This window comes from Centroberyx gerrardi, chromosome 10, assembly GCF_048128805.1.
Source record: "Centroberyx gerrardi isolate f3 chromosome 10, fCenGer3.hap1.cur.20231027, whole genome shotgun sequence".
Lineage (NCBI taxonomy): Eukaryota > Metazoa > Chordata > Actinopteri > Beryciformes > Berycidae > Centroberyx > Centroberyx gerrardi.
The window spans coordinates 25,261,868-25,286,384 of record NC_136006.1 but is presented as its reverse complement, the minus strand read 5'-3'; the positions used below and the strand labels follow the sequence as shown (position 1 = coordinate 25,286,384).

The 24,517-nt window shown below is 44.0% G+C and overlaps 3 protein-coding genes across 3 annotated transcripts in view; 2 read left to right on the top strand and 1 right to left on the bottom strand.

Moving 5' to 3' along the window:
• The first annotated feature begins 23 nt into the window (after window positions 1–23).
• On the top strand, window positions 24–5,740 carry tpt1 (tumor protein, translationally-controlled 1). Its single transcript, XM_071895809.2, has 6 exons — window positions 24–154; window positions 744–817; window positions 2,276–2,460; window positions 3,002–3,107; window positions 4,858–4,974; window positions 5,190–5,740. The coding sequence occupies exons 1-6, from the start codon at window positions 127–129 to the stop codon at window positions 5,190–5,192; spliced, it is 513 nt and encodes a 170-aa protein (XP_071751910.1). The 5' UTR covers window positions 24–126; the 3' UTR covers window positions 5,193–5,740.
• Window positions 5,741–6,361: 621 nt separating this feature from the next.
• gtf2f2b (general transcription factor IIF, polypeptide 2b) overlaps window positions 6,362–24,517 on the bottom strand; it is a 36,334-nt gene continuing 18,178 nt past the window's right edge. The window contains exons 5-8 of the mRNA XM_071895813.2: window positions 10,993–11,074; window positions 8,798–8,897; window positions 8,147–8,290; window positions 6,362–7,003 (exon numbers count right to left, since the gene is read on the bottom strand). Of these exons, the coding sequence (XP_071751914.2) occupies window positions 6,869–7,003; window positions 8,147–8,290; window positions 8,798–8,897; window positions 10,993–11,074 (461 nt within the window). The 3' untranslated portion in view covers window positions 6,362–6,868. The remainder of the gene's footprint in view (window positions 7,004–8,146; window positions 8,291–8,797; window positions 8,898–10,992; window positions 11,075–24,517) is intronic.
• kctd4 (potassium channel tetramerization domain containing 4) lies at window positions 22,797–23,573 on the top strand. Its single transcript, XM_071895812.1, has one exon. It carries the CDS (start codon window positions 22,797–22,799, stop codon window positions 23,571–23,573), a length of 777 nt encoding a protein of 258 aa, XP_071751913.1.

Below are 24,517 nucleotides of genomic sequence, written 5' to 3'. Positions count from 1 at the left end.
CATGGATTGACGTCATCAGCACGTAAAGGGACTGTCTCGAGGCCCGAACAGTCTTTTCTTCTACCGTCCCGTTAGGTTGGGAGGCCTGCAGTTTGTCGCTGATACCATTAACAACGAAACGACAAAATGATCATCTACAAGTGCATCATCACCGGTACGGATTCATGTTTTGTGTCGACTTTCATGTTTGTGTGGTAGCATTGTGGTTGTGGTGGTTGTTTTTTTCTTGTTATTTTAGAGTTGCCAGGGCTAACTCGTGTTAGAGTGTTCAATAGAGGCCCTGCTAATTAATATAGCCACAGAAGAAGCCATGAGCTAACTAACTAAATGGCTGTGAAATGGTGACATAAACCTAATTTGACTTTCTACCTAGCGTTGGCCGCCCTGCCAACTAACCACGACGAGCCCAGCTACCTTTTTAGCTTTATTGTTGGTTAAAATGCATGTCGGGAAAGCCCGCTAACCATGCGGTACCAATATGCTAAACACCGCACCATGTTAGGGTGCCGGCAGAAGCGGGATAATTTGATACGGGAAGTTGGTCTGGGGGTAAAAATATAACGTTAGTCATGATGGAGTAACGTTAGGAACCACTTAGCATCAGAGTTATAATGGTGTTAGGTCGCATGCCCAGCTCGCTACTTCAGGTTTTCGGCAAGTTAACAAAACCATTCCGGTAGCTTCCGCCGGTTGAGTCACAGTGAAGAAACTAAACATGCCGTCCATCACTTTTGCTTCCGCAGGTGACGAAATGTTCTCGGACATTTACAAAATCAAAGAATCTCCAAACGGGATCATCATCGAAGTCGAAGGAAAGGTGCGTCAACGGTACAGGTAGATGGGATCTGTGTGTAGCGTCAGACTAGGGAGTTCCCATCTGTTTGGCCTCAGGCTAGGCTAGGCTAAGCTAAGCTAGTACGGAGAGACCGTCATACCAGACTCAACTCAAAAATCTGCTAATTCAGCTGCCTTGCTTATCGGCAAAACAACATATCCGGTAGTACAAATTTTAAGACTTATGAAACGTTAGGATCCAGTTTTCATTTCGGCATACATCCAACACACAAACAAGACTACTGAACATTAGATTTGAACTTTTTGACTTGGTTCGCCTGATATTCCCACAATCTTGTTCCACCAAAACACCGCGGAGGGCGGTAGTGAGAACATGTTAACCACATAGAAAAGTCTAGATTTCATTGAAATGGAGTTCTGCTTTGTGCATCGGATGTATGCCGAATTTACCAGAAGACCCTAACAATTCGTAAAATCTCCTAAATTGTGTTGTACCAGATAAGTACATGTAGCGATGAGCAAGGCATCATTAAACTGACAGAATTTGAAATGAGTTTGGTATGGTATCAGTGCTACACTAAGCTGAGGCAGCTGAGCAATTTGAACCCCTGGCCAACTCCATCCTGGCTGTGGTGGTCATGGACAGCAGGGGTACAATGTAAAAATGTATTGTATTCATATGTATTATATTCATATCCAGTGAGCATTTTTTGTTTTGATAAGGTAAAATATTCATTGTAGTGCTGACCCTACCACCACATTCTAGTGAATGCAGATGGCCTTCAGCTGACAGCTATACTGATTTGAAGTGTAATTGTATAGGTAATTTAGTGAATGACAATTTAAAGACCAATGAAAATAGCAATAACATTTACTATCTGCTGATTTAACATTTTGTAACAGAATTATAGCCAAGAACATCACAATCAAAACAAAGTCCTAGTTGAGGCATAGTCTAGATCAAGGGCAGTCACTACTGTCCAAGAGCTAAACTCTGAACAGATGGAGTCTTCTCCTCAGACCAGTTTCAGTGACGGCACAGTTTGTAACCAAACTGTTATCCAGGGTTAATGTCCATCACCTCTGCAATGTGGAAAAATTAGTTATTCTGCTTTATTTCAGTCCACAGTGGCTGGTAAATTTCAATTTGGCACTTTCACTTTATGGCTTTTTGGGCATTAATTGTATGGGATTCGAGTGGGAACAGATGCAGTACCAGTAGTGCTCACTTTGTTTCTAACCCCTCTCCCTGTTCATCCTCTTTGGTTTACTCAATCTATCCTCACATCTCCTTTACAATCTTTTCCTGTCGTTCTGTCCCTCACCTCGGCTCTCCCTCACCATCCCTTCACCCACCTACTCTCTCTCCTCTTGTCCTTTCTCTCCGACCCACCCGGTCACCTCGGGACAACCGCTTTCTTCTCTCTATGCTTTTATGATTTTCCTCCCCTGTCCCTCCATCCCTGCTTGGTGTGGCCAGATGACCAGCCGTAAGGACGACATCGATGGTTCATTGATCGGGGCCAACGCCTCAGCCGAGGAGCAGTCGGAGGCCTGCGAGGGCAGTACGGTCAGCGGCGTGGACATCGTCCTCAACCACAAGCTGCAGGAGACCGGCTTCACAAAGGAGACGTACAGGCCCTACATCAAGGAATACATGAAAGCGTGAGTATCGATGATGATGGGTGGGTGCGAGACAAAATGGACTCACATGGTATCTGCCGGACCTTCAGAAGTATGGAAAGCATCTAAATTTAAGGCCTTTAAAAGCATTACAGTATCTGGTTGGTAGAGGTCTTATTTTTTTCACCATGCAATGACAGGTTTCCTTGCGCTGCCTGTCCACTCTTAGAACAGGGTTAGTAGTACAGTATCCAAATTTTTTTTTACCAATCTGCAATCTTGTTAAACGCAGTTTGACTTAATGTCCCTTAATCATTTTCCTGGTGTCCTTTTTCTTTCCGTGCCCATTTATAGTTTCACAACATGCCTATGTTCAAACAGAAATAGGCTGGTTTTAGTTATTTAGGTCATCAAATTGGTCTTAAATCGAATTCCAGATAGCATTTTAGTAATTCAGCTTCCTTGACCCCATGGACGCCCTGTGCTCAGGAAACAGCCTAGCTCCAGCTAAGTGTGTGTGTGGTATGCTGGACGGTAGAAGAAAATGGCAAATGCTAATGGGAGTGTGTGTCTGTCTGTGCAGGATCAAGGCCAAGCTGGCTGAGACCAACCCAGATAGAGTGCAGCCCTTCATGAACGACGCCCCGGAAGAGATTAAGACCATCATGGGAAAGATCAAGGAACTCCAGGTAGCTACACAGAAACAACGCATTTGGTACACAACCACACACCTCTTCTCAAGTTGTGCTAATGGCTGCAATGGAAACCGTGCAGACTCTGGGTCTTGGTGTCTTTGAGGAGTATTTACCAACCTGCTTCAGTTGTAAAGAGCCACTGAAGCATGGCAGTTGTTACTGCCACTGATTCCAAGCATTCCCCACAATGCTGCCACGCCCAAACTCTGTGCCGTCATCGAGTGAGTCAGATGAGTTCCTCGAATGAGTCGTCGCATCATTTTGTAGTATACTGTCTTGTATGTCGGTGTCATGAGGAGTGTATGTCCAACTGCTCACAGCTCTGGTTGTGTAGCAGCGCCTAGTAACATGGCGGTGATTAAGTCTAGTCGTGCTTACTCATGTAGACCTTTTCTGGTGTTGAATTCATTTTGAGCGTTTTCCATAATTTAAACAAGAAGTTCTCACCTCTGTCATGACGCTGCCCCGGCCACGCCCATCTCACTGTGGTGACTCACTGCCTGAGTTATCGGTCTATTGCAAAACATGAAACTAGACTTCTAGGCTCGGACTTCACATCGATCAGAACGGCCTACTGCTGATCTCAACCGCAGTCAGCAGAAAATCCTGAGCTGTATTACAATACTCATCATTCTCTGTCCCAGGTTTACTGTATAGGAGTTCAGTTTGTCTAAATGAGGCTGGATTTACACTGCCCACCTGTCTTTTATTAGTTACAGAGTGTCACACAGACCTGTTTTTCAGTACGCTTTTTAAAGCCAGATTTCAGTTATTCATTCAGTTATGCATTCAAAATATCAGGGCCTCATTTCTGAAAATTGCTGAAATGTCTGTTGACTTGGTTTCATAATAGCTGATTAATCTAACTGCCTAAATTACAGGACAAATGAAACGCACAAAACAATTATATATGCTTAGAATCATCGGACACTAAATTATTGAAACGCCGCCTGTGGAGAGCTTACAGCTAACTGTTGTCTCAGAAGCATATTTCTTGGGTTTAATGTTGGTTTTGATTGGTTTTTCTGTTGCTTGAGATACTTGCCCTCAAGCAAAAAGTAATAACTAGCCTCAGATTTAGGAGTGCTGATTTTTGTCACAAGAGTTATTCAGATGTTACCGCAGCATTGCTGTTGGGGCGACAGCACCGCCATGCGACTGAGGAGGGCAAGAGATCAGTAGGTCTGCATCAGCCAAGGGACACACGACACATGACTGGTTTTACTTCATGTTATTGAATGTTTCTTTTGAATATATATTTTATCCCCTTCCCTTATCCAGAAGCTACGTGCTCCATTTGCAGTGAGCGGTTGCCGACGGCACCCGTTTTGTGTTTTTGTCTCCTCTTTTTTTTTTCACGGTTCCCTCGGCACCCAAAGACTTCTTAAAAATATATAATTTTATAATTCGGCTTTCCCCTCTCCCAGGGCTCACCACACCCATCCATTTTATACAGAGGTCATTGGTGGGAAAATACATAGGTCTAATGCAGAAATGAAATATAGAAGATGAAAATAACTTGGATAATGTAAAAACATAGCCTAATGCAGGTGACACAGTGGAGTTGTTTTATTTTTTTCCCCTTCTCAAGACTGTTCTATGATCCGACGGAGGCAGTCGTTACCTGTGATCATTTTAACAGCGTCTTAAGAACGGGATCTGCACTGCTGACTTAATCTGCCCAGAGGGACTCTGTGGGATTTTCCTTTGTTTTCTTTAACCCGCTGTCTTTCTCTCCCTGCAGTTTTATACGGGGGAGTCCATGAACCCCGATGGCATGGTGGGCCTGCTGGACTATCGCGAGGACGGTATCACGCCATACATGATCTTCTTCAAAGACGGTCTTGTGATCGAGAAATGTGTAAGTACTCTGCTCAAGTCTCCAAAAGCACACCTCGCACCCGGCTGTTCAAAATGTTCCATAGCTTTCTTTGCGTCGGTCGAGATGAAAATTGGCGTACTCGCCCTCTTGACTTCAGCTCATAGATATGAAATGCCAGTCTTTGTTCACTTGCTCACCGTAGTTTTGATGCCAGGTAAATGAATGTTAACTTGTACCTCCCTCTTCTCCTCTAGTAACAACCTGGAATCACATCTGCTTTTCAACTGGCTGCTGCTTCTGAATGGACCCAAGAGCACAGACTGAAACCTGAACACTCTTCTGCATCATGCCTGAATGGGAGCATTCCTGTACAATCCATTGTATATTCACATTATGGCCCTGAACATCAGTTCGAGGCTGCCTGAAAGTGTTGAGTCAAATATGATTGATCACTGAAAGCAGTTTTTAAATTAGCTTTTGTTTTCTTTGCCATGTTTTATCTTGTCCCAAGGGTGGCCCAGTTTAAGGGATTATTCCCCAAGAACAAAACAAAGTGAAGGAAAGTGAAAGAACACTCTCTTTCCAGAATGCGGTTCTGCTCTTCACATTTCTGTCAACAACGCTCCAGGAAAATGATTTCTATCTTCCTATCAGGACACTGTTTTAGCAATGATCCATCAATGGGTTGACTCTCTCAGACCTCTTTTTGTGTGGTTTATGGTTGCATTAAATATGATTCCATCTACCTTGAAAAGACAGTGTAGGATTCTGGTTTAAATTGTGAAAATAAAACCCGGTAACATCATCTCCAGTTTTGCAGTTATTCTGTGAGTACTCTGTTTTACTCCAAAGCGTACACTTTATACACTTCTTAAAGGGAAATACTATTCAGTTTGGTGTTGGTATACTGACGTGTAAAGCTGCGGATACTTGTAATCTGATGTACCAGTCAATGTATAGCCAGCTCCACTGACAATGGAGCCCTGAACTCGATCTGTCCCGGACCTGAAAATACCCTGATTCCACAAAACTATCCTATTGTCACCATCTCCACCTTTGTCCAGGGCCTTTCTACCCCCCTGATGGTATCCACTGCACCCATCCCACTGTAACATCAGACACATTGTCATTTACCAAGTAAATACTGAGAGCAGTTGCCATAGTTACACTACAAGAGATGATTTCTACAATAAGTGGATTGCGATATCAAGTAATTTTGGTCTTAACGCAATTCCTTTGCTTCTGAATATCAGTTCTGCGGTTGAAATTCACTGACATTTCCCTCAGTTTAGGTGAGGATGTCTATTCTGTGGAGTACATAAAAAAAAAAAAAAATGACACTGCACAGAACATATTGACAATATTATTTTAATACTTGCTGTACAATTCATTTGTGCCAAAGTGTTCAACCTTCCCAACAGATCTCTTGACTGTCGACTGCAGCAGCTCTTCAGCATTAAATCCTACACAGAAATGCACTGCCACCACAATTAAATGTGGTTTGAAGTGCCAATCACGTTACCATTCCCCCTATAAAGTAAGACTAAACGAAAAAGTTGTCAGCATAATCTGACTCCACTAGCATAATAAACACATAGCTGCTGCCCATCCAGCCACAACAGAAGGTCCAGATACAATGCTGCATTCATGTCATGTGGGAAAGACGGTAGATACAAACTTCCTACTGCTCACCTCAGCTTTCAGATTGTAAAGACTACTTGGGAACTAAAACAGGAACTTAAATGCATCATATAAAGTACAGTGTGTTCAATGGTATTCAGGTTTTTCCTTGTTGATGACATCAATATTCAGGAAGTCACCAAAAACCCAAGTTCATTACCACACTAGTGAACAGTATTTTTTCACCTATCTACTCTTTCCCATATGACGCGAGTGCAGCATCAGCACCCAGGTTCAGAGGGCCTTGTTGAGGCTAGTCGGTCTTCATCTCCTCCTCTTCGTCAGCAGACTGGTAGTGGCGATACTCTGGCTTCAGCTCCCAGGTGCTCTTGTGGGCTCCACGGGTGTTGTACACCCCTATTTCCCTCATGATCTCCTTCAGGTAGGTCTGGAGCGAGAGGAGGGACATGTAAATACAGGGAGTCTCAAAAACAAATTTAAAAAGCACCCTATTTTGCTGTTCTCCCATATGTACAGGGTGTCCAAAAAGTCTGGAATCGTACGAATAAGTTTTTCTTGTTGGACACACTAGCTGTCAGGATGGATGAGTGGTTTAACTAGAAAGGCCAATGGAGAAAGGAGCAACAAACCCTCAACTGAAGGGGGTGAATATAGTTAGAATTACTATTCCAATGCATGATTTTGAAAGTTGGTCTGAGAAAAGGCAGGGAGGAACATTTGGAAAGCTGAGACATTTTCATTCTACAATTCAAAAACAGCCGTCAGGTGCCGGGGTCTCCGCTCTCCGAACGGAGCCGTGAGGTTCAATCCAAGTCGTGACGAGCAGTTTTCATACTCGTTTGTTTTCCCTGAGATTCCACACCCTGCTTTATCATGGCACACCCAGGCAGCTTTTTTTTCCATATTTTCTCTGTGTCTTTCCTTTCTGTACAGCGGCCATGCAAAATTTAGACCTGAACCGCAGCATTGGAAGGCGTTCTGGAAACGACACAGCAGAGCATTCAACAGGCGTGTGTGTGGAAGCTCCTGCTCTCCACCGGCCACTAGGGGTCTCTGTTGAGCCAGTATTGGGGCTTGCCACCGTACCTGCTGAATAACAACAGGGCGCTGTGTTGGGGAGACTTTCGACAATGGGCATTTCGGTTACTTCAGTTCACTTTATTTGAGCGATCGCCAAGTGCTTCGGGAGAGAGATGATGCAGCGGAGTGTATTGCGGCGTTTAACTCCTACTCAGCCAAATGGTTATGCAATCAGATGCAATCAGAGGGAGAGGAGGACCTCGAGGTCTCATCAGCACCTACACACTGCTGTTCTCTGCTAGTTGGAACCGATCCACTGCACTGTATCGATCCATCCGCTTTGTGTGTGTGTGTGTGTGTGTGTGTGTGTGTGTACGCGTGCGTGTGGTGCACCCAAATTTGAGCCACAAAAGATGAGAGTGTGAATAAGCCGGAACGTCATGCTGTGGGCGATTTGTTCAAATTTAACAAAGCAAGGTGGATAGTGGGCAGGTATATTGTTTTGTTTTTTTGTTCCCCTGTGTGTGTGTGTGTGTGTATTCCTGCTCACCACAGGTTGTTTGGTGATGTCCACCAAGTCCTTGATGTTGTAATACTGGTGTCTCTCGAAGGCAGAGAACAGCATGTCCAACACGACCTGCCGCTCAGCCCGCACCATCTTCCCGTCCTGCTTCTTCTTCTTCTCATACTCCACCTGCATGTGCACACCAGGGTTAGACCACCTCTGTTTGATTCTGGGTTTCAGTGGAGAGTTTTAGTGTCCCATGATGGTCTAAATGCTGCTTCGGAGGCTTTTCCACCCTGACAAGACCTTCAACCTTACCATCAAAAACCTATATCAGTCAAACTAGTGCACAGAGCTCAATACACCAACAGACTTCTATTCCAAAACACAATACATGCATTAAAAAAACACCTGTACCTGAAATTCATCAATCAATATTGCCAAAATATTGACAATTTAGTCTGTAAAAGTGTGTTTGTCTTGCCAAACAACTTTAAACTGTGCTAGAATTGGTATTGTACTATCCATCACTGTAACAGTAAATATTTCTTTTCCTCAAATGGGGGACATCACATTTTGGAATGAAACTAGTTGCACACAAAGCCATGCCAAGCTCTCAGTGACAGCCATGCACACACACATCCACCCACACACCCACCCACACACACAGACAGCCTTCCCGTTATGAGATCTTACATTGACGACGTGGTTGGCTACAGGTTTAAAGATGGTAGTGACGGCTTTCTCCAGCTGCTGTGACAGACGCTGAGGCTTGGTGGACTCCTCGATCTGCAGTCTGACACACACACACACACACACACACACACACACACACACACACACACACACAGAGTTTAAATACAATCTATTCTCTTTGTGCATTGTCTGATCTAACTTCATCTCCGCAGACAGACGGTTTTGTTGGCATGCAAGCAGCTGTCAGCACACCAAGGTTAAACTAAACTAACAAGGAACAGCAGCTGCTCCGTTCAAAGCTATTCCACTTTTTATTTACTCTTTGTTGGCTTTCATTTCATCTTTATTTGACTAGGCAGATCAAATTTGAACAAATTCTTAGAATGATGGCCTGGCCACACTGGGAAGGTTACAGGCCTTGGGATGACTATTAAACAAGAGGCACTTGAGTTGCCTACTGTCCCACTATAATCACCATGATATATTAAACATAATCAGTTATGCTAATGAGGCCATCAATGAAGCTCAGCAATACATTAATCAAGAAAATCAGTTTTTCCTCATTAATATGCAAATTTATACTAAATTATATCAGATCATCTACTCTATGGTGGGGGAACCTCTGGTGTAAATATGAAGTTTCTATCATGTATTGTATGTATTGACCAGAATGTGTCACAAACACACACGCACACGCACAGACGTCACCATGACGACATAATGATCATGCATACCAGGTGCCATGGTGGAGGGACGTAAAAATGGAAGATGAGCAAACTCAAGTGAAAAGAGAAGGCTTGCATTGTGAATTCTAAGATGAAACCGGATTGGACAGGTGTTACGTATGCACTCTTCTACACAAACACTACCATCCAGTCATGTCTAAAGAGAATCTGAGCACAGAAACCTGAAAAGACTCGAGTGCTGAACCGTTCCACTTCATCCAGCACCAGAAAAGTATTTAGGAGGGATTACTGCTGTGTGCCTGTAATGTCAATGACCGCTGACAGTTGATACAGAAATGGTGCATGTACAATGCAAACTGTCTTGTGTGTTTGCCTGGGGTTGTATCGTAGCATTTCATCTGCCACAGAGCGCACAGTGGATGCAGTTGCTATAGCGATACCATCCTTCAACTCTGGCTGCTATCATGGATTCAGATGGAGAGGAGACAATGTCAGAAACCAGTTAAAAGGCAGAGTGCATGTAAGTGCTTAGTGTATACCGCAGACTGTAAAAAAAAAAAGATACACTTCACTGTAAACGTGTATACACATTACACACACACTACAGCGGAATTAATTCGGCACATTAGAATAGATTTTGTCCCTAATTATGTACAAAACTAAAATAAAAGCAAATTTAACAGAGAGAATGAGTGACACCTTGACTGTTTCTCTGGTGGACGTTAGCATCGCTGCTACAGAGGAAGCTGCTTTGTGTATTTGGTATTTCCACTCATTTGGCAGCTTGTCATTTATTAATCACTCCTAAACATTTATGAATCATTCATCAGTAGTCAGTCAGCCCCTTCACTGTAGTGGAAATGTCTACTGTGGTGGCACTTGCCCCTCCAGCACACTTTGCACACCCAGTATGTACGCTGCAATCCTGCACGTTGCCTTTTCTCATACTCATACATTTCTCATACATAATCATCGCTGTCGGGTGAAAACCTTCTATCTCCACAATGTCAGTTTGTCAGGAACTAAGAAAAAGAGCCTTGTTTTAAGCTTGAAAGAGTTTCATAAGCCTGGATCAACCCAAAGAAGACCATGTAATCCTTCAATTGAAGTTAAAACATGAAAATCACCAAAACTGCAGATACAAGGTTTTCACATGACAACAGTGATATACACACACATACAAGTTAGTAGGTTCTGTTTCTACTGATACCACTGCTGCTACTTATGCTACCAGTGCTGGAATCCATACTTTCCACATTTCATTCATATTTTCACTCATACATGTCACTGTTGGAATTGTCAGTTGAGTTTGTTTATACATCCCCCATGTGCTCTATTCTTATTCATATCCTGTGTTTTGCTGAATCCTGTTACTGCGACCCAACTTCCCCATAGGGATCATTAAAGTTTCATCTCATCTAATCTAAAGTAGCTCAAAGGCCTGTCTAGTGCACTCAGCCACTCCAAACTGCTGCCTTTCCAAGCTGAACCACTGGAAAGTTCACTCACTTCTTCAGCTTCATGTAGTTGTCATTGACAGCCGGTCTGCATTCAGCTCTCTGCACCACCATCCCCTCCAGGCTGATCTCATCTGAAACAAAAACCATGATTCACACACACACACACACACACACACACACACACACACACACACACACACACACACACACACAGATAGATATGCATACACACAGAGAGAGGAATACACATGCACATATACACCATAGACCATAAAAAATGAGGCATACACACGTGCACTCTTCTGAAACAATGTCAAACTTTTCATGGTGATATAAAATTCAATTGAATGAATGCAAAGAGGGGGGCAAATAGGGCTATTATTTAATCCTCTTCAGAAACCGTTCTGTTCAGCTCTAAAAATTCATATGGTCCTGAATATCAAATCAGAAAAAAAACAGATTGACCAAGTCAGTACAGATAGCGGCAGAAATAAACTCCACAAGCCATTCACAACCTGCCAGTCCTCAACCCAGCAGCTTGACATTTTCACACATTTCTGATTCACCTTGTATGGAGCCATTTCTTTTGTTCTATTTTTTTTTTTTTTTTTTCATATTGTGCTCTAGTTGTTTATTGATGTTTGGTAAATTTCAACTGTCCAAACCACAACCTTTTTTTCTGAACCATTTCTATGCCTCTTCTCTTCATCCCCGATAGTCAATGTGAATTGCATTCATTGCTTTTTTGGATTCTGGCAATTTTTTTAATTGATTGTCCAGGAAACAGTGGAGTCCATTTGGTGAGCGTTGGCGTTTTGTTGGTGACAGCTTGGTTTCATTCTGCATTGTTGGATGATCCGGCTGGGTTTGTATCTGGCCACATAAAATAACATGTCTGAGAACCGAGAAGTCACTCCATCTCGCATCTATCAATTATCAAAAACATTATCTGAAAGCGCTGAGAGAGAAGCTCAAAGGGCAAACAGACACGGAGAGAGAGCAGATCTCCGTCCGAGCCCTCGAGGAGCTGGAGAAGTCAACAAATGGGTGACAATGCATTGATAATGATGGACTGACAGAGCCCAGATGGCCAGTGGAAGTGGGAGAGAGGCTTTTCTAATTTCCCAAAAGACAACAGTTGAGAATTCTCAGGTATGTAATCTTGCACAGAGCAGGTAAGCAATGAAAATGAGATAGGGGCGAGAACAGTAAATCCTCTATGTATTTTACCAGAACACTTGTCTGCCCAGACGGGGTGCAAACATTAGTAAGGTGCATCACTAACTCCCTGTGTGAGTTGTGTGTTTGAGTGAGTAAAATCAAAGATGGAAATAAATAAATAAAAAAATGTAGTAAAACCACACACACAAACACAAAGTCGAATAGAAAAAACACTTTGAAGCAGGTTATAGATCTCACTAATGCAGGTCTTAAAGCAAAAAAACATTCTGAGCATTCTGAAATGTTCCTGACTGATTTTTATATTTTTTTGGGGTGGGGGGGCAGTCAGCACACTGCACCATCGCACCATTTATTTCTCTATTTCTCTATAAAACTAGTCCAATAACAAGAACGAAAACAATTGACACATTTCTGTGCTGAATGAATGAATATTCAACACAGCATTATTAATCTATAAACCTAGTGCAATAAGGATAACTGTGGAGCCTCCCAGGGGTCACCTGGTGCAAAAAAAAATGATGCGGAAATCAGTGGGCACGGTTTCCTTACAATTTACTCCTAAACCATGCCCACGGATTAGTAAACCATGCGCACAGATTTGTAATATCTACTTTGACAACATCAAAGAGGGACTTTTAGGCCTATATACAGTGAGCCAGAGCCATTACACACAGCTTGGCATACATATAGTGAGCTGTAATAGCCATTAGGCACCTAGACCATATGTGAACCACCATTGATTAATCACACCAGTAGGTCTAATTTATGATCCGATGTGTGTTTTGGTGACAATATGAAACCTATTTACTCCCTATAAATCATGCTTGTAGAAAAAACATGTTAATTAAATTGTATATGCAACTCTGTGGGCCGCTGTGGTGTCCCTGTTTGACGTTATCAATATACATATTACAAATCCGTGTGCACGGTCTACTAATCCGCGGGCACGGTTTAGGATTCCGTGCGCACTGATTCCTAATTGGAGGGCACGGTTTACTAAAAACCGTGCGCATGGAGCCGTGCGCGGTTTACCAATCGGTGCCCATATGGATTTCCACATCAATTATTTTTTTCTTACCAGGTGACCCCTGGGGGGCTCTGTAGAGAACAGCCAAAGCAATGCCACATTTTGATGCTGAATGACGATTGTAAATTGTGAAAGACAGATCACGTTCAGGTCTGTCATTGCTGCTGGAGCGGCAGCTGTAACTGTCGCTCCCGGTGTGGTCAGATATCGGAGTGCGCGCATAGCGGCGTTGTGTCTGGGATTTACCTCATGTGGAAAGAGCACTTTCTTTCTGCTGGTTGAGCACACAGTGCAGAACAAACACCCGGTTCCCTTAATTTGTCGCACCAAGTGTCAAACGGTTTTCCCGTCTCACCCGTTTATTCAATCCATGGCCTACCTATCGCCGTTTGTTTTTTACTCCTGTTTTTTACTCCTGTCTAAAACGTCCATATGCCGGAAATCCGGCACCTGGCTGGAGGTCTTTAAACCCTGCTAATGTCCATCTTTGCCTTTTCCACAAATGGATGCAATTATGTGCAATTATTGGCTGATGAGTGCAGAGCACTTGCCAGCAACTCGACTAAAACACCCACGCACAAAAAAAATGTGCGCAAACGTATGCGCGCGCACGCACGCACACACACACACACACACTTACAGTCCTACCCTATCATCCTTGCCATGCAGTAGCTATAGGCTACGGTCAACCAGGGTCGCGGCCACGAGGGAGCGAGGACCGTCTCCCTCCTGCCACTCAAGGCTTCATGCTTCCTCTCTCCGGGATCCAGAGGGATCGGCCTACGTAGGAGAGAAAGGCCCTGCTGCACATGGAGAGAGGCAGAGAGAGAGGCAGGAGGCCAGAATGGAATGTGCACTGACCATAGAGAGTGTAGCTCCAGGCTTCTGTGCGGAGGAGGAAAAGTTCAATGATTGAAAGAGATTTAACATCACTTTATTGCAAAAAAAAAAAAAAACACACACACAAAAAAAAATAGTGGACAATTTAATTTCTTTAATTTCCAGTATTCCTACATTATCCTATTCTCTTAGGGCATCATTATTTATGAAAATGAAGAACCGGCTCCAAAAGACATACAACCAATTCCCCAATCTGTTCTCTAATATGCCATCAAGAGAAAAAAAACGATATTAAAAAAAGATATTCCACGGACAACGAATTGGAGGTTGATTGAAGATTCAAGCCGTATCTGTTCAAGCCAAATATTTGTTCACGACAGATGAGCTTTATTCCAATGCAGTGCTGTTAAGTCAAAAAGAGACAATCCACCCATATCCCCATTCCCATAAAATCACACAGTGACAGCACCTAGGGTGACTTTATGGCAATATGGGCATACTTCTCCTCTAACAACTCTATTCTGTTTCATTTTTATCCTTTCATGATGTAACATCTCTAGACATAAAATAGACTAGCAGAGTAAGGAAGTAAAGAAGCTGCTCGAAGAGTGCCAGAGAGTAATAGAGGGAGAGCTCGTGGGTATCTTCAGGTTTCAGAAAGCCAAATGTAAGACTTTCTAATGCTATGGAAAGAAATTAAGACCAATTTAAAAACCAAAAGAAAAAAGTTTATTGCACTACAAACACTGTTCTGTACGAATCTAAGAGTGGACATGCAGCGCAAAGAAACCTGTCATTGCATGGCAAAAAAAATAAGACCTCAACTAACTGTACCGAAGACATTTTAAGGCTTCGTAAGACCTTAAATTTAGATAAATCTTCAGAATTTCAGTTGATAAAGAGAAAGGGCCAAATGAAGACGATAGAGCAGGAGAGAGAGATGCGAGGGTGAGGAGGTCTTGCGTCCGCCCCCTCATCCTCCATCTGCTCCGAGGCCCTTTCCTCAAAGCTCTGACCTCCCTAATGTTAAACACAATAAACAGCTCACCGCCCACCCTGCCCACCCTGCCTCCATCCACCATCACCGCCTCTCGATCGCTCTCCCTCTTCATCTACATTTCAACATATTCCGACGAGGTAGGATTTGGCTGTAGTTCTTCACCTTCCCCCCTTTATAGTCCTCTTGTTAATTCAATTTCCCACTAAGCTACAGTTTTTATTAGTGTCAGGCCTTTCACTCCATTCAATGTCTACAAAAAGGACCTTTTCTATAAACCTGACCTTCAACCTCTTGCATAAGCCCCTTCTGTTACCGTCCCTCAGACTGTTGATATGACGCTGGCTCTTCTCATTGTCAGCTCACTCTCCAGCAAGACTTTTATGATTAACTTTTAATGATTTCACTGCTTCTGAAAAATTACATGATGATACATGAAACAGCCTCATTGCTGAATTTCAAAATATTAGAGTGTTTTCATTTAAAGCAGCATGTGTCTCATCCAGCCCATAATTGTGGCCACATCGTAGATTTAGTTTTAGCCCTTGGAATAAATATACTGAGGACATTTTTGTCTCTGATCGTCACTATATTGTGCCCCTCCTCATGAGTATCTACCTTAACATGGTGAGGATGTTTGAGTTCTTTTACAATCTCAAAGGCTATGCTGTCTGGCGTTTATGCTCCTGACGGGTTCAACCATGGTGGACCGGCGGAGGGGGAGGAGACAGACAAAATGATACTCATCCTTACCCTCCACTTGGAAGTTGGGCTTGGGGCTAACAACCCCATCCTGTACTATAGAAGAAGTCCAAAGTGCCATAAAAACCATGAAAACCGGCAAAGCGGCAGGCATAGACTCCATCTATGCTGAGATGCTAAAAGCTGACCTTAGTATTCCGTAGTATCTGGGATAAAGAAACCATCCCCAAAAGACTGGACCACAGGCCTGATTGTTCAGATCACAACCTCCAGAAATGCAAGAGCTGGTACAAAATTACACTCCTTTCCATCCCCAGCCTAGTTTCCTGCAGAGTCCTATTGGACTGAATAGAGACAGCTGTTGATCCCTCACTGCAGCAACAACAGGCTGGGTTCAGGAAAGGAAGAGGATTAATACATCAGATATTTGCACTGTGTAACATCTTTGAACCGTGCCTGGAATGGGATGTACCTCTCTACATTAACTACATCGATTTCAAGAAGGCTTTTGACAGTGTACATCGTGAGATCCTATGGAAGATCTTACTATCTTATGGAGTCCCTCCTAAGATGGTCACAATTATAGGAAAGTTCTCTGAACGTTTCGAGTGAAGAGTCATCCTCCTTGTAAAGTCCGTTCTAAGACAAGGCTGCATTCATTCCCCCATCCTCTTCCTGACTACCATCAACTGGATCATGCACCAAACAACAGCTGACAAACCCAGAGGCATCCAATGGACCCCTTTTTTCCAACTTGAAGATCTAGTTTTTTCTGATGACCTACCTGCCTCATCCTCAACACATCTGCATGAGAAGACTGAGCGACTTAACAAATACACACAACAAACAGGCTTCAACATAAGCACCACCAAACCCCACATGGTGTGCATTAATGCCACCTCCTCTGCACCAATCACCATAAATGGTGAACCACTTGAGGTTGTTGAGGACTTTGTGTATGCGGGAAGCCTAATCAGTCATGATAATGGAGCACAAAAGGACGAAAAAGCAACGACTGGGGAAAGTGTGCGGTGCCATGGGCAACTCTGCGAGGTCTGGCATAGCCTCAGGTCCGAGATATGACTGTACAATAACCTTGTCAAGTCTGTCCTACTGTACGGCTCTGAGTGCTGGTGAATTGTCACTAAAGGGGAGATTTACACAATGGCTGCCTCAAGAAGATCTGCCTCATATTCTGGTCAAAACATCATGAAGAACATTGTTCTTATGCTGAGCCAAAGTAGATTGGAAAACAAGATCATGAAAACTGAATAATATGGGACCTTTAGATCTCTATTTCAAGTTGTCAAAAAAGTGTTCACTCTTGCTTCTTTAATGGTCTATTTTTTTCTGGTAACATTTTTGCTAAGTTTTCCCATTAATGATCTGTCAAATTTCTTCAATAAACTTTCCTCATCAGCCTTACATGCTACAGCTCCCCAAAAAGGAGATCCAAATCTTTCGTTAGTGTATCTCCTTGGATAAATGAAAGCATCCGTTGTCTAAAAAGGGACTGTAGAAGAGCTGAACGAAAGTGGAAGAGCACTAAGCTTGTGGTCCATCCAGTTTATTACTGTCCTATAAATCAAAAAAATTAAAGATGCAAGAGCACAATATGTTTCTGAGCAAATCTCTACCCATCAGCATAATCCTAGGTTTTAATTTAGCTCTTGACTGTCAACAGCTCTCTGTCCTTTGATTGTGTTCCAGACTATTTTTAGACAACTAGCATTCAAGCCTCTTGCAAAAAAAATAAAATAATCCTTCATCTCTTTAATCCTGTAAGGTTACATCAAGCAAGTTCTACAAGTGTTGGACAATAAAACTTATTGTCTCTTTCAATATCAGGAACACTGCAAATATTAGATCTTCCTTAGGTTTAAAGACTAAAGGTGAGCGGGCTTTTGGATCTGAGGCTGCCAGAGTCAGTATCATCTTTGTAATCTCTTCTTAAAACAAACTTTTATCGTAAAGCCTAATCTGTGGCTTTTATTCATTTTGTCCATGTTGCTTTGTTTGTTATTATTCCTGTGGATAACTGGTCAAACATAGACGGCGTGTCGTCATGTCACATCCAGATAATTCCACTGCAGCTAATATGGAAATTAATAGCAGAAAATGTGATCTAAAACAACAAAGGTAAACGTCAGGTTTTGGTGTCAGTCCCTCAGAATCAAGACGTTTAACAATCATACAGGGAGAAATCCATGGTAGAAGAGGAAGAGATACCAATTTCTCCACCGACAGCAGCCTCAATAGATCAGAATGCAATGCAGCCATAAGACATGTTGTGTTTTGAGGAAGGGACACAACACTCTTTTCTCGACTGGAAAAACTCTCGCTCCACCATCGCTACTGCTCTCTCCACCAAAACCATCAGCTGAATGCAACAAGTTCTTCCCTTCTCTGGGGGGTGTTGAAAGACATTCTGGGAAATGTAGGAAATCACTGTTGCTAATCCAAACAACCCCATTTGAATCCTTGCATATGACCGCCATGTATGTGAATACACACACACACACACACACAGTATTGACAGAGTCTTGTCTGTACATGATTACAACTGGAAGGGATAGGAGAGGGGGGACAAACTCACTGATTGAATCTCCAAATATAATTTTCCATTAGAGCTCATCTCAACCAAGCCCAGAGGGAGGCTTCATTAAGGCAATTTAATGATTTCATTCATTAAGGTGGAAATTATTTTCCAATGCCTATGACTCTGTTTGGCCCACTGGCTGTGATGTTAACATGGGTTAGCACCTATGTTACCAACCACATGCTACAACTAGGTTTCGAGCCGGTATGGGTTTTAGAAGGCTGATACTGATAAAAAATAGGAATGGATTCAGTGTTTCTTACAGAATTTTATTTCGTTTCAGGGTGGAAAAGCCTCTGAATCAGCATTTAGACCATGGGACACTAAAACTCTCCAATGACACCCAGGATGAAACCAATAAAACAGGTTAAGGTCTTCTCATAGGCAGCCAGTGTAGCGTTGATCAATTCTACAATAAATCAGTCAAACTGCATCATATCAGAGGTGGATGACACTGACCGGACCAGATCAGATTTTTAATAAAAACCCAATATTGCCCCGATATATCAGACTAACTTTAGCCCCAACACACACACACACACACTACATAAATAGGCTTGCATGATGAAGAAAGAGAGATTGACAGCTCTCCGCTCATACAAGACTCTATTTTAAGTGGTTGCCATGCCAGCTTCACAGCAGTCAGTGACTCCATGTTACACCACAAGCTCCAAGAGCAGCTCCATGAATAATTCAACACCTTTAAGAGGAAAGGAGAGTCCTTGCAGGCAGCATTTGGGGAAATTTAATCCAATCGTCCCGGCTGTGAGTTTCATAAGGAGACGCAACAGCTGTAACTGAAACAGACTCTCGCGTTGAGTTTGTAGATAATGATCGTCCTTGATGAAGCGGTTTTAATGATCGAGAGGCAGAAAGCAGGTCAAACCTCCCACAATCCTCTCTGCCGTATCGCGGCCTCGTTTGCAATTCTAATGGAGTGCTGTTGATGATGATACCACTAATCACGTTATGATTAGAAAATCGCTGCAGAGACAGAGAGAGCTGTCACTCTGGGATCTTTAACCAGATAAACACACACAGGAAGGAAGGAAGGGAAAGGCACACACACACACACACATAGGGTTCAGAATCCCTGCCAGTACCCCACCGCAATTATTGCTGTCAGTGCATTTGAATGGAGTGATACTGTTTAAATGAATGCTTAACTTCCTCTGTGCACTGCACTTCCATTTAACTCCACGTTGCAACTGGCTGATAACCTGTTGCACAAATGCAACACACCTGTGGCTCACTTTTTATCTGAAGGTGAACAGGCGGTCCACAAAGTCTCTTTCATTTATTTTGATTTTATTTATTCATTGACTGACGGACAGAGAGCAGGGAAGACTTGTCCTACATGCTGTAATCTTCCACATGCTGTCTTTTCTCAAATCACATATATACTATATATATATATAGTATATTTGTCATTCTCCACCTTTTCATAATGATCTGATCTCCTCTACTTCACCATCCCAGGACACTGCTGCTCTTGCCTACTGTGTTCAGCACAGCCAAGTCATCCTGCGTCTGTTCTCCCACCATACTGAATGCAATGAAACACCTAACTTTAATAAGCAGTACTCTGTGAAGGGGCAGAGGGAGACACAAACACCACTGCAAAGCAAACACACCGCGTCTGCTGTCCCGCAATGACAAATGCTGCCAGCTTCCAGGTATTTTGTCAATGCCAGACTCCTGTACAGGCACTGTTAAATTATGCATATTGATTGGCATTGCCTCCCCGTAGGCGTAAAAAAAAACCACATCTACAGTACACAACAAACCGTCTGGACTGGGATATTTCTGTAGCAGAAATGTGCTGGACAGAATTGAGCGTAAACAGACAGTTGTGAGTGGACAGGGTTGTCTTCCCAAGTGTTTGTGGATTTGTCTGTGTGTGTGTGTGTGTGTGTGTGTGTGTGTGTGTGTGTGTGTGTGTGTGATATCATTAGAGGTTAAATCAATATTCCACCTAGTTTTAACACGGGGGTTATTTGGCATTAGACCGCAATAAAAATCAGAATATAAACTACTCACCAAGATCGGATGTAGCTGGACGAGGTTGTAGCGTTCTGATTTTTACTTCCCATTCATTTGAATGAGCCACGAAAATAGACTGAAAACTGACATTTAACACATTGGTGAACAGATTCAACAACAGATCCTGCTGCTGTGATTTTCAACTGACTGTTGGTCCAACGTTTTACAACATAATTTTGCCAAATAGCATTTTTATTAATAGAAGAGAACATAGCGGAGGGATACCATTTTGGAGAGAGAGTTCCTGTTTGGGAGACCGGATCTACTTTCCTTTTTAAATACTAATTTTAGTGTAAACCAAGAATAGAAATGCAAAATGGCGACGGACCAATGACAGCTTTGTTGTCTTAAAAGCGGGATCTGTTGTTGAATCTGTTCACAAACGTGTTAAATGAAGACAGAGACATTAAAAATTATAATGATGGCAAAATGATAGATAGTGGTGGTTACTTAGGACACACGAAATAACCCCAACTAGTAAGTGACGAGCATTATCTAAAGCAAGAACACTGGAACTATTTCAGGTGAAGAACCACGTATTCATCCACTGTGCAGTGATTTAAAACCCAGGGTCCACCACCCTCACTTACTATTCCTTCCTCTCAAGCAGGACATCACTTTTTGTAAAATGTGGTGTAAATAAATGTGGAAAATGACGTTAATGCCTTTAACTACGTTGCACGCTAATATTGAACAACACTTGAGAGAACAATAGAAACATGGAAAATAGTCCCTGGTAGTTCAAAACTATCACTCAACATAGTGTTAGCATGGAGCACCGAGGCTAAAGATCTACCGGGGACACATGGATCATTTTGGTGTCTTATCACTATCACTTTGGATTCTCATCACTTATGGGGCAAGTTGACCATTGGGACAATCTGCCAAAAACTGCTTTAAGTATCCTGCTCAAGGACACAGGTATGGCCACAGGGAATCGAACCCCCTTCGCCCTCTGGTTGGGTGACAACCTCACTAACCAGTAGACCATCCTGCTGCACCATCTGATTCCAGCAGGGCCCTTTTCCTCATGTCTTGACATGCATTAGTGCATTTTTACACAAGAGCAGTTGCACTGGGCGAGACACAATCATGCACACATGCGCGCACACACACACACACACACACACACACATGCGTGCACACACACACACACACACACACACACACACACACACACACACACACACACCGACCCCAGGCTACAGCACAGATAGTAGGCATCCAGACCCAATTACCAGCCTAGTGCAATCCCCCTGTGGGAAGACAGAGGGCGAAGCACCGGCCAATTCAAAAACCATTCCCTCACAACCAGCCAACCATTGACTATAATTGGTCCATTTCCTCGGCAAGAACCCGAAAACCTGCCCAAAAGACTTGCACACACACACACACACAATCCATGCAACATGTGCACAGACAGACAACCGGTTTTTGTGTTCAAATGACATGGAGGTCTTGGCCATCTGCTTGTTACCTCGGTAGAGAGGAAACAGGCTATTTACATAAACGCATTCCCTGTTGCTGCCGTTTACATAAGTACAGGGTAACTGCCCACTTCTCCCTGTCTCCCCTCCCTGTCATATCCAGAGATGAGATGCGGACAAAAGAAAAAAAAAAAAAAAAAGCATGACAGTAAGCCCCAGAATTAGCCTGGATTAAACAGGCATTCCTATTCAAACTGAGACTCCAATTCACATCTAATTCTGTGCGGTAAACAGATGGGTTTGGCTGCAAAAGGAGTTTCACATTCAGACTCACACTAGCTGAGACACTTTCACACCACCAAGATTACAGAAGCAACCCCCCTCCATCTGGAGACTGGGGGGTGGTGTGTGTGCGTGCGTGTGTGTGTGCGTGTGTGAGTGTGTGTGCGTGCACGCTGAAGCTCAACTCAATACCTTTTTCATCAAAGCTAATTAGGGAAAGAGAGCAAGAAAGAGAAAGAAAGAGAGAGAGAGAGAGAGCGCGCACCTGGAGTCCATGCTATTCTGGTGTTTGCTCTCTCATTCCCTCTCTCTCCTCCCTCCATGTGACGGCGTCCGCCCACCCCCTCCTGAGAGAAAGAGAGAGAGAGAGAGAGAGACAGAGAGCAAGAGAGAGAGAGAGAGAGACAGAGAGAGAGAGAGAGGGGGGAGGGACAGACAGAGAGAAGCACAGAGAGCCAGTTTGTTTTCAGCTCCCAGTGCTCTCTGTAGCTCGTCTGCTAGACAGCACTCACCCATCCACCACTATCACACACTCTCTCCAACACACTTGCTCTCACTGTGCGACAGCTGACAGCACCTTTTCATTTTCTGGACAGCACCAAAGACTCTCACGCACCCGGCACCACATACACAAGTGAAAAAAAACAAAAAAGGTTTTCTTTGTGCTGCACACACACAGAGACACACGCGCGAACACACACACACACTCCGGCTTGGAGGAGGCTGGGTTGTAGCAGGAGAGGGCGATCGGAGAATGGAATGGAACCTCAGAAGGATGGAAAGTGAACTGAGGCACATCAACCCGGACTTGCTGCAGCCCAGCAAGAGCTTCAAGAAGCCCTCGTCGGGCACCATCACCCTGAACGTGGGGGGCTTCCTGTACGCTGCGCACCGGACCACCCTCGTCAAGCACCAGGGCTCCTTCCTAGAAGAGCTGGCCAATGGCAAGAAGCCCGTGCAGCACACCGACTCCATGGGCAACCCCTTCATCGACAGAGACGGTCCGGTTTTCCGCCACGTGCTCAACTACCTCCGGACCGGAGACCTCCAGCTGCCCGACGACTTCCGGGAGGCGGGGCTCCTCAGGAGGGAGGCAGAGTTTTACCGGCTGAGCGAACTGGTAGAGGCCGTGCTGGAGTGGGAAGGCCAGAGGGCGGCCCAGCGGGAGCCCGCCTTTCTGGAGGTGACGGACAGCCACGAGAGGTCGCAGGGCCTCAAGGTGTACTGCAGCGACCCCGCCTTCATCGACAAGGTCAAGGGCCGGCTGGTGCAGATCTCCAAGAGCCGGCTAGACGGCTTCCCGGAGGAGTTCGAGGTGTCGTCCAACGTGATCCAGTTCCGGCACTTCATCAAGTCGGAGCCGGGCTCGCGGCTCGTCCTGAAGGAGGACAGCACCTTCCTGTGCACGCTTGACTGTCTGAAGCTGGAGACAGTGATGCTAGCGCTGCGGGGAGGCTTCAAGCTCATCACCAGCCTGGACAGCAGCAAGGGCTCCGTGGTGGCGGCCGAGGCCCTGCACTTCGTCAAGTAGGACGGAGGGGAAGAGGGGGGTGAGGAGAGAGGAGGAGAGGGGAGACAGGGAGGGGTGGGGGGAGGAGAGAGCAGTGCCTGATTCCAAATCCAATCCGATATCGCTAACCGTAAGGTACTGGCTTGAAGAGCTTGTAATGTGTGCCGAGCTGTAATGTATTATGGGTAGGGGAAGGAGGACAGGTGGATTGGACTGTCTCGCAGGACACTATTCACGTCTTTACTGCACAATGTTGGCTTACAAACCCAGGATTTTGATAAGTTTGGGCTATTCTACAGCTATTATCAACAGACTGGTATTTTGGCATTAATCTTTTGCACCATTTTGTACACTAGTATCTATAGAACTCAGAATGATCCAGATCAACTTAGCATATGCAGTATCTAAATTGTATCTGAATAGGTATCAACCAGAAAGTACCACAAAAAGTACCATATTGTCAAATGGGAGACAAGCCAACAGCAGCAATAGATAAAACCTAGGGATAAAATTAAGATTCTGACTTAACACACACAGCTTTACCAGTGGATTTGTCCCTGCACAAGAACTGCTTCTACTGCTTTGTCAATCCTGGCTGCAAAAGCCTCCACAACCAGCCGTGATGTGCACCATTGTGCCAGTGAGCTTTTACTACAGTGTGCGTGTGTGTGTGTGCGTGTGTGTGTGTCATGTTGCTGTACACGGTGTACATTGTGTTTAGTTGGTGTATTAGCTACTTGGATTTCCGTGACTAATGCCTCTCTCTGGAGCCTGAAGAGAAAGCCACAGCGCGTGTTACAGGCGTAGTGGACGGACTGATAGAGCGACAACCAAATCAGACAGGAACAATACAAACCGCTTCTCAGATCACGCCCGATTGTCCCATAAGTTCAGTGTGAGTGTGAGGAACCATGATCAATGTAAGGGCTTTGAATCTAGCATGATGCATGTGCACTAAATGAACC

Bases quoted from the DNA above. Each gene is read 5' to 3' on its own strand.
- tpt1 (XM_071895809.2), top strand. From the start codon at position 127: ATGATCATCTACAAGTGCATCATCACCG. The intron at 818-2,275 runs GTGCGTCAACGG...TGGTGTGGCCAG, and splicing joins TCATCGAAGTCGAAGGAAAG to ATGACCAGCCGTAAGGACGA. The intron at 2,461-3,001 runs GTGAGTATCGAT...CTGTCTGTGCAG, and splicing joins ATCAAGGAATACATGAAAGC to GATCAAGGCCAAGCTGGCTG.
- kctd4 (XM_071895812.1), top strand. From the start codon at position 22,797: ATGGAATGGAACCTCAGAAGGATGGAAAGTGAACTGAGGCACATCAAC.